A 10187-nucleotide genomic window follows, 5' to 3' on the forward strand; every position below is an offset into this window, starting at 1 on the left:
GTCGAGTTATGAAAAAATGAATATTTTCTTCAACATTAAGTTCTTCGGGTAGCAGAGTATATACAACAAGGTAGGTAAGTCTAAGGGTTGGTATATAGCTTGGCAAATTCGTTCATAACACTCCTGATGGTCCGCGGGGCCCGGAAGGGGGATAGCGATGCCTCACGCGCACGACTTCATACCCGCACAGTCCTCCTTCCATCGCCCGCATATCATGGGAGAGTCATCAACGAATTTGCCAAGCTATAGTAAGCGCTTTAAAGTAAGGTAGGTATAGTAAACGGCATGTAATTATGTAGGTATAGTAAACAACGACGTACGAATTAGCCATAACAACATTATAACCATAGCATAACGTTACCTATTACAATCGCGAATAAAAAAATCATTTATTTGCCATCTTAAATGTATCAGGCAAGCATAGAGCACAGAGCGCCTAGTGGTAGTTTCATACTGTGACGATCGCGTTAACGTAAACACAAATTTCTATGGAATTGAAACAGCGCCATCTAGTGACACTAGTGCACAACTGTTTAAATTCCATATAAATTCGCGTTTACGTTAACGCGATAGTCACAGTATGAAAATATTGAAAACTCCCACTAGGCACGTGTTAGCTTACGTTAGCCGTGTTTCGTAGTAAATCCTACTAATATTATAAACGTTTGTATGTTTGGATGTTTGTTACTCTTTAACGCCGCAACTACTAAACCGATTTGGCTGAAATCTGGAATGGAAATAGATTTTACTCTGGATTAACACATAGGCTACTCTTTGTCCCGAAAAACTCCACGATGTCCCGAGATTTGCAAAAAAACTGATGATTTTGATGATATGAATGAATTACTCTATCACGCCTCGACTAAGAACCGAATTAACTCAAAATAAATATAGATTATAGCCTGGATTAACACATAGACTACTTCTTATCCCGATTCATAGTTCCCGCGGGATTTGTGAAAAACTGAATTCCACGCAGACAAAGTCGCGGGCGTCCGCTAGTTAATTAATAGTATTATAAAGAGTTAGTTAGAAAATGTTAGTTTGTTTATTACAATTTATTTTGTTAAAACCCCAGAATAACCATATAAGAAGTTTCTCCCTGCCATTCATAATCTTAATCTACAAAGAGACACTATTTCTAGAAAAGATTGACAAATTTAAACGTGATTTACAATAACAATATTAAATTTAAAAAAAATTAAAAAAAAAAAAACATAATTAAACATTCCTCAATTTCATCTGCAACTCGAACCGTCTGTTCGTCCGGACGCCTTTGATGACAGTTCTGTTCTCATTTCTCTTGTTATCTCTCTTATCAGTGGAAGACTTCTCTCGTAGTATCACCTGTTTGGCGGCGACCTTCCGCGCAGAAGTGGCTCCAGCAAGAGAAGGTAGAGTTCCTCGTCTTATTGTTGGCTTGATACTACTGTCTTTTGATTTTGGTTTAGCGTCAGTTTTGGCGGGAATGCTGAACGGGTTGACTTCTAGGTTGAGTTTAAAGCCAAACCGAGTGTAACCTTGGGGTGCTATGGACTTCTTTGGTGTGTCAGTCTTTTTGGTTTCTGTCTGGGGCAAGACTGGCTCAGCTTCTGAAAAAAGAAAATATCTATTGTAGGAGATATAGGTCCGAGACGGATATGACGTCGCTTGATCTCGTGTTGACTCGTGCCGACGATGGCGCGACTTGTTTCCGTAAATAGTAGGGAGTTAGAGAGGGGTAGCGATCTGTTGGCGGGAACGACTTGCGATATAAGGCACCCGTCGTGTTCACATTTCTTGGTGTGTAATTCTTTAAGGGTTATCTGGGATAGGCGGAGTGAGTTACTTGAGTGTAAAAAGGGAGTGTTAGTTAACTGTCAAAGGCGCCTTTAACCCTACACACGACATTCACAAGTGCGTGACTCCACTCAAGGTCATTCCCTGCCATTTTGACGGCCTCCGTGGCGCAGTGGTATGCGCAGTGGATTTACAAGACGGAGGTCCTGGGTTCGATCCCCGGCTGGGCCGATTGAGATTTTCTTAATTGGTCTAGGTCTGGCTGGTGGGAGGCTTCCGCCGTGGCTAGTTACCACCCTACCGGCAAAGACGTACCGCCGAGCGATTTAGCGTTCCGGTACGATGCCGTGTAGAAACCGAAAGGGGTGTGGATTTTCATCCACCTCCTAACAAGTTAGCCCGCCATCCATCTTAGATTGCATCATCACTTACCATCAGGTGAGATTGTAGTCAAGGGCTAACTTGTAAAAGAATAAAAAAAAAAAAAAAAAAAAAAAAAAAAAAAATTGTAGGGTTATATTTTAATTTGTTAATTAAATTGTCCTGACAAATATTGTGAATCATAACCGTAGTTCAACATTGGTTTTCTTATTTTTTAAATCCACTTTGAAGCCTTCTGCTAAAACTATGTAATTTTTTCACTCTCTACAAGTTAGCTCTTGACCACAATCTCACCTGATGGTGCAACCTTGGATGGAATCGGGCTATAGATTTTACTCTGTATTTACACATAGGCTACTTTTCATCCCGAAAAAGATCCATGGTTCCCGAGATATTTGTGAAAAATTAATTTTTACACAGACGAAGTCGCGGTCGGCTAGTGCTTCAATAAATAAATACTAAATACCTTTGGGGCTGACTCTCTCTATAATATTGACTGATCCGGTGGGAGTCAGCAACTGTCTCGCCCTCTTCGCCTTCCTCTCCTGACACTCGTCCAAGGACTCCATCTTTGCAAACCTCTTTTGGTGCAAAGCTGCAAAGTTCGGCAGCTTTGTCCGCAGTACTTTGCCACCGGCCTTCGACTTGGACGGCGTTAACTCTGTTTTAGATTTGTTTGCAGATGTCGAAGGTTTGGACGCTGCGCTGATATCTTGCAGTATGCCTGTAATATACAGAAATAAATAACTTTAGAACAAAATATTTATTTTAAAAATGTGTAAACTATAGACCTACATGCGTTAACGACATAATACCTTATTTTTTCTCAAGATATTCTTTTGAGGAAAAAGAAGGCATTTTGTCGTTACTTGGGATAGGCGGGGAGAGTGACTTGAGTGGAAAAGGGGAGTTAACTGTCAAGGGCGCCCTTAACCCTACACACAACGTTCACAAGTACGTGACTTCACTCAAGGTCATTCTCTGCCATTCTAGGGTCCTATTTTGGTTAGTTTGATTTGTTAATTAAGTTGTCCTGACAAATGTTGTGAGTTTGTTTGTTCGACATTGGTTTTGTTATTGTTTGTAAACCACTTTCGAGTCTGCTAAAAAAGGGTATAGTCCGACAATGTGTAGAGGCCTGGAGAGGCGGTCGACGGAGTGCTGCTGCCCCTCCGTGAGCGTCTTGCGCTTGCTGGCGATGCTCTCTGCGTGTGCGAGCGGTCGGGTATAGTCCGATACTGTGTGTAGAGATGTTAACGCCTCACCCGACGCGCTGCTGGTCCTCGGCCTGGAGAGGCGGTCGGCGGAGTGCTGCTGCCCCTCCGTGAGCCGCTTGCGCTTGCTGGCGATGCTCTCCGCGTGTGCGAGCGGTCGGGTATAGTCCGACACTGTGTGTAGAGATGTTAACGCTCACCCGACGCGCTGCTGGTCCTCGGCCTGGAGAGGCGGTCGACGGAGTGCTGCTGCCCCTCCGTGAGCCGCTTGCGCTTGCTGGCGATGCTCTCCGCGTGTGCGAGCGGTCGGGTATAGTCCGACACTGTGTGTAGAGATGTTAACGCTCACCCGACGCGCTGCTGGTCCTCGGCCTGGAGAGGCGGTCGACGGAGTGCTGCTGCCCCTCCGTGAGCCGCTTGCGCTTGCTGGCGATGCTCTCCGCGTGTGCGAGCGGTCGGGTATAGTCCGACACTGTGTGTAGAGATGTTAACGCTCACCCGACGCGCTGGTGGTCCTCGGCCTGGAGAGGCGGTCGACGGAGTGCTGCTGCCCCTCCGTGAGCCGCTTGCGCTTGCTGGCGATGCTCTCCGCGTGTGCGAGCGGTCGGGTATAGTCCGACACTGTGTGTAGAGATGTTAACGCTCACCCGACGCGCTGCTGGTCCTCGGCCTGGAGAGGCGGTCGACGGAGTGCTGCTGCCCCTCCGTGAGCCGCTTGCGCTTGCTGGCGATGCTCTCCGCGTGTGCGAGCGGTCGGGTATAGTCCGACACTGTGTGTAGAGATGTTAACGCTCACCCGACGCGCTGCTGGTCCTCGGCCTGGAGAGGCGGTCGACGGAGTGCTGCTGCCCCTCCGTGAGCCGCTTGCGCTTGCTGCCGATGCTGTCCGCCTCGCTCTGTGTGTACGAGCGCTTGCGCGCCGGTCGGACATACTCCGACACTGTAATACAATTATTAATAATTGGTTAACTTGTTAAATGCATAATGAAGTCCTTACAAAATGTACTTGGATTTGTAAAATGAACGGTCAGAAATCAGTGTATTTCTAAAATTCCCTGAATTGCTTAAACCAATTCAAAAAGCACACATTCCTATACTGACATGATACCTCTTTGTCTTCTGATTAAGCAAAACCTGTGCTTTATGAGAGTGGGACAATGGTCCAACCAATTGGCTTCAATACCAAACCTCTCAGTGAAACGAATGAAAGTCTGTCAGGTCTAACATTTCCCATTAAGAATGTTACCTATAAATCCTTTAGTGGCAAAGAATGACCTTAAATGAGAAGTCACAGACTCGTGACCATTATATATAGGGTTAAAGACGTCTTTTAAAACTAGTTAACACTCCCCTTCTCTACTAAAGTCATTCTCGCCGCCTATATTATTAAGGATTATCCTATATGACGACACAAGCCGACCGATCCAATGGCTCACTCGCGCCGACTAGTATTTATATCACAGGGGTAAGTTACATCATTAATAATATAAGACATTCCTGAAATTCCTGAATGGTTGTCATATTACATTATAAAAACTAGAAAGCAAGGCAATAAAATTACTTACCACTTTCGTCAAACACAAAGCTCTTATCTGACCCTTTTAAGTTGGACTTGATAACTTTCCCCTTCATCTGTCCGGCCACTGCGGGAGTGTCTATGGGGCTGCAGAACATCACTCTGGTGGCTCTGGGAAGTGAGTCCGCACTGGACAAACGCATAAAAGGCTTTTCTATCGATCTGGTTATGTTTAATTTACATTTTTCATCTGAATTTTTCTTTGAACTGCTTTTAGACACAGGGAAAGGTGTGCAGCCCGGAGATGGCATAGATTTGCGTCTACTCGGAGTCCTATTTATGTCAATTTTTGGAGAGTCCGCCATTTCTGATTCTTCTTTTGTAAAAGTACCCTCTCTTTTCAATGGTGTTATTTGGTTATTTTCAATACTTCCGTTGACTTTAAGGGGTGTGTTGCAGCCAACTTTTGTATCTTTTACACCATTTTTAGGTTGTGTGGTTACAGGGTTCATTTCAGTATAAGTGCCTTCACGTTTTAACGGTGTTGCAGTTTTAAGCTCAGTGTATGTTCCTTCCCGTATTGGTGTATTTGGCTTGGTTTCAGCTAAAGTTCCTTTTGGTGTTGCTGGATTTTTGTTTTCTGTAAATGTGCCTTCGCGTCTTGGTGGTGTAGAGACCATTGTTTCTGTGTAACCTTCACGTTTTAAAGGCGTATTAGATGTTTTAGGTTCTGTCCCTTCAGATTTTAGAAGAGATTTCTCAATATTTATTTCCGTTATTGTCGCTTCCAGTACCACATCTGCAGCATCTTTTGACATTTGCTCTTGACACTTTGTGTTGTTTATGTCCGTGTCATCTTTTGCAGTTTCATCATGTTCATTATATTTAATGTTGTTATGTGATTCATCCATACTGCTTTCAATTAAAACTGGTGTAGTATTAACAATGTTCTCTCCCATAGACTCATCACTTGTGAGGCTAACATGTGAAATATCTTTTGAAATTTCAGATGTAACATTGCTTGTGGTGTCAGTACTTATGAGAGATGACCCTCGACTTGTTTCATTATTTACAGATTTATCAAAAGTTGTATCTTTGAAATTCTTATCCATTTCATAAGTTGTATTTATTTTGTCTGATTTGTCACATACAGAGTTATTACGAGAAGGTACAGAAATTTTGTCATAAGTTGAGTTTAAATTGGTTGATACACCTTGGTCAATGGACAACTTTGATAGTCGTATAGATTTCCTTGCCCCATTTTCTTGTATTGTTTTGTCTGCCATATTTGAGTTATCTTTTTCATATGTAGCATCTAAATTAATGATTGAAGCATTTCCAATATTCTCAGAAAGAGATTTTCTTGCACTAGACTTTCTTTTCTTTTTGTTACTGTCTTTAGTACTTTTGTCATTTGCAACATCTTGTAGGTGGTCAGATACATTTATTAAATCACTTGGAACCTCTTTATCAAAAGTTAAATTTAATTTAATGGACACATCATTACTTAATTTATTGTAAGTTGATCTTCTTTTCTTTTTGTGAATATCTTGTACTTCTGTTACATTATTTGAAATATCTTTAGAATGTTCAGATTCAATAGGAATATCTTTTTCAAATTTTGTATTTAAATTAATCTCTGATATATTTGTTTTATCAAATGTAGTGTTTTTCTTTGCACTATTTTCATAAGTAGTATCAAATGTTTGTGATTTGTCAGATGATTTATCATGATTAACAGTTTCCACTTCAGAAGTTGACATATTTTCAAATTTATTGTCCAAAGAAGTTATTTTGGATTTCCCCTTTTTGTTAAAATTCTTTCTAGAGTTGCTTAAACCTGATGTATTAAGTATACCAATTTGTTCTTTAATTTCTTTTATATTGTTAGTATCATTTTCTTCACTGACTAATTCAATTGATGCAGCATTTATATCTTGCTCATCATCATTTGAAGTAATAGTAATGCCAAATGGTTTTTCATTGCTCTTCTTTTTCTTATAGTTGATTTCCTTAATATTAGTTGTATTTAATTCTGTATCTTCCAAACATCTATTTTTCATGTTCTGAAAAATATATTTTTAGATAAGTAAAACAATTTATAATAAGAAAAGAAAGCTTTGTATCTGAGGCACAGGTGGTAACCCCATATACCCATAATTGAGAGAGAACGAAGCTTATTAAAAAAACACATCACAAAGAAGAAAAAACAATTATTAAAATAATTATTTATGCAACTAGCATAAAGTATGATAATCTGTAATCAGCATTATGTTATGTCCTGAGGCCCTATCTTGTAATCAAATAACAAATCATGTGCAGAGAAATAGACATAAGTCAACCAAAGTCAATTTACTGCACTACCAGCAATAGCACTCTCCTTCATTGTGTTGGGAAGAAGAACATGGAACTAGGACTGCTATGCTGCCATTGGTTGAACTTGTAGCTATTTTTCTTCACAAGATATGTCTTGTCTTTCGTTAGCACTACAGGATGCTGCACTGTTCCTCAGTGCAGCCTATCACACCAGCAAACAAACCTCTCAGATCTAAATGGAGCCAATAATAAACATAGCACTATTACATAACCAGGCAAGTTTTTATACAAAATAGTCAACAACAAATAAAAAATATACAAAAAAGCATGTTAGATTAATCAAAATGGTATTGTATTCAAAAGCTTGACAGATTAATCAGAATGAATTACTGGCTATAAAGTTTATGATGATATTTTGACAACATCATGAGATAACACCTGTTTTTTGGTGAAGGCTCCAACCTTTGGATGTATCACTGATATTGTATAAACACACAAATCTGTATGTATAAAAGATACAAGTTACTAATTCAACAATCAACACACAGCTCATACTGCTGTATAGATAGGACTAGACTAATAAGTCACATACAGTTTGTTTCATGTAGGATGGTTCGAGTGACAGTTTATTTCACTCTTGAAAGTTTGCCACGAATGACAATAATAGTATGTATTATAAACGTCATACAGTTGATTGTCACCATACCCAGGCTATCTGAAAAACACTTTAGATAGCTTTTAAAACATAGGCAACTGCTAGGAAAGAATTTACCAAAATATAACCCCTATATAGAGTTTCTGTGGGATAGTAAAAATTCCTAATTTATATACACACATCAACCAATGGCCAAGTGCGAGGAAAGGCCCTCGAGCCTTAAATCTTCTTCATTCTTGAACAAAGAAGATGAGAAACCAGTGATGTTTAAACTTACATCCAATTTACTTCTAGTAGCTCTCAAAGATACATCTTGATGTATTTCTACTATTGATCCATGGTCTTTACAATTTGTAGTAGAGTTTGACGATATTTCATGCAAATCCTGATCATCCACTACCATTTTCTCAGTATCTTTGCGAGGGCTGCTTGCAGCGCTGTGGAAGGAATCCATTGAGATGTTACTTGTATTTTGAATATTGTCATTTGTGGAGAGAACATCTTCAATAATGATCGAGCCCGACTTCCTTTTGTTCTTTTTCTTGTTGGACTTTTTCTTGATTGTTGTCAGAATTGGCTCAGTAGCATCTTCATCAGCTGGCGCCATGGTCTTCTTTAATTTGTTTTTTTCTTTTTTTCCTTTCGTTTTTGCTTGACTCGGTTCAACATTCTCGGGACATGCTTCCGTTCTTCTCGTCCTGCGAGTAAGGCGTGTGTTTCTATCATTCGTGGTCTCAGATTCTGGTGCTATGTTTAGTTCTTTGAGTGTGTTCCTCTGCGATTTTCGCGCGATACTAAGTACTTTTTCATCGTTCGCGGCTAACTGTTCTTCGGACGGGTAACGCACGTAGTGTTTACGTTTCTTCTCCGTAGCAATCTCGATATTGTTTTCCTTCTTAGGTTTTCCGCGAGTTTTTTTCGCGTTTGTCATCTCTGTTATAACCCCTTCGACGTTTTCATGAACAGAGCCATGAATTCCTTGAAAGTAGAAACAGAACAAAGTTATCTAAAGAACTCAAATAACTCAGTTTACTACAATGTATTAAATACAACTTACGTTTACCAGATCTCGTGGACATTTTTAACACGGCATTAGAATTTCAAACTAATAATTACCGACAAAAAATTCTATACTAATATTAAATTATTCACTCGTTAACTTGACCGTTTGTTTGGGAAATTCTAATTTCTATCTATATTTTCTAATTCAATTTAACCGTTTGCTTTTGACAACGACCGGCAACGATAAAATTTAAACCAAGGAACATATTTGATTTAAACAGTACCACAGATAAAAAAGTCTCAAGATTCAAGAAATCAAGAAAAAAATATTGCTTTGGGCTCGCAGCTTGTCTATGTAATATAGTATCTATGGACTTATGGAGTCAACTTCATGTGAGCGTTGCCAGTTCATGGGAAATTCCCAAAGTCACAGGGAATTTTATTTTGGCACATTCCCTACATGTGGGGATTTGTGTGTGTTTAAATTGTGCGTCTATCGTACAGACAAAACTAATTGATTACTATTGGATACAATAAAAATTCTCTATTTAATCAGTGTAATTTTCAATTGAAATATAGGGATAATTTGGCAAAACCCCTAAAAATATCAATAAAAACTGCATTTAATTAACTTTGTTTCTATAGTTCTTCAAGAAAGGAGTTTGTGTGGATTTAAATATTTTAGTTCCCCCAATTTAGGATAGGACATGTCCAAAAAGAGGCCTTTATTATTTATAATTTATAGGCAGGTCGATTATTTTTTACGGATAGAAGATATAAATTTCTGTTTAGAAAATAATATTCAGAATCTTTGGAACCCGCATTAATTAAATAAATATGTTTTTGTGTTTCGCCCCCTTGTCTAAGAATTAAACATAGACAATACAGTAAAAGTTCAAACCTTCTTCTTCTTTCTTGATTCATATCCGGTGTAACCTGTCAATGTCATGTAATATTGTCAAATGTCAATAAGAAAACAAATTAAAAAAAAAAACATTAAATCGTAGACAGAGAAGCGTGAAGCAAAACAATTCCTTAAATTGCCTTTAAAAACACCAAGAACGCGGCTACGTGAATATCACTGATAAACTGTCAGGGTATGAGTTATAAGAATGTTGCATTAATGAACATTCTTAATTAATGTTGTCAGCTGCTAAAAAAATTACATTTTATTTAATTTATTGAAAAGATATGCGGGTTCTAAGAAAAAAAAGTTTATGTTTTAAGCTCTATATTTTATTATTTTAAGATTAAAATAATTTGCTGTACTTGGAATAAAGGCCCAGCTTTCATACAAAATTGGGAATTAGGACTTGAATGTCCT

General features: G+C 39.0%; 1 protein-coding gene across 1 annotated transcript; it reads right to left on the reverse strand.

The window, feature by feature from the left end:
* Positions 1–953: 953 nt before the first annotated feature.
* Positions 954–9118, reverse strand: LOC112050530 (homeobox-like protein HDP1). Its single transcript, XM_052888105.1, has 6 exons — positions 8919–9118; positions 8139–8839; positions 4940–6956; positions 4171–4314; positions 2627–2884; positions 954–1592 (listed from the first exon to the last, which is right to left on the reverse strand). Exons 1-6 carry the CDS (start codon positions 8938–8940, stop codon positions 1222–1224), a joined length of 3513 nt encoding a protein of 1170 aa, XP_052744065.1. The 5' UTR covers positions 8941–9118; the 3' UTR covers positions 954–1221.
* Between the last annotated feature and the right edge of the window lie 1069 nt (positions 9119–10187).

The sequence above is a fragment of the Bicyclus anynana genome, chromosome 21, assembly GCF_947172395.1.
Source record: "Bicyclus anynana chromosome 21, ilBicAnyn1.1, whole genome shotgun sequence".
Lineage (NCBI taxonomy): Eukaryota > Metazoa > Arthropoda > Insecta > Lepidoptera > Nymphalidae > Bicyclus > Bicyclus anynana.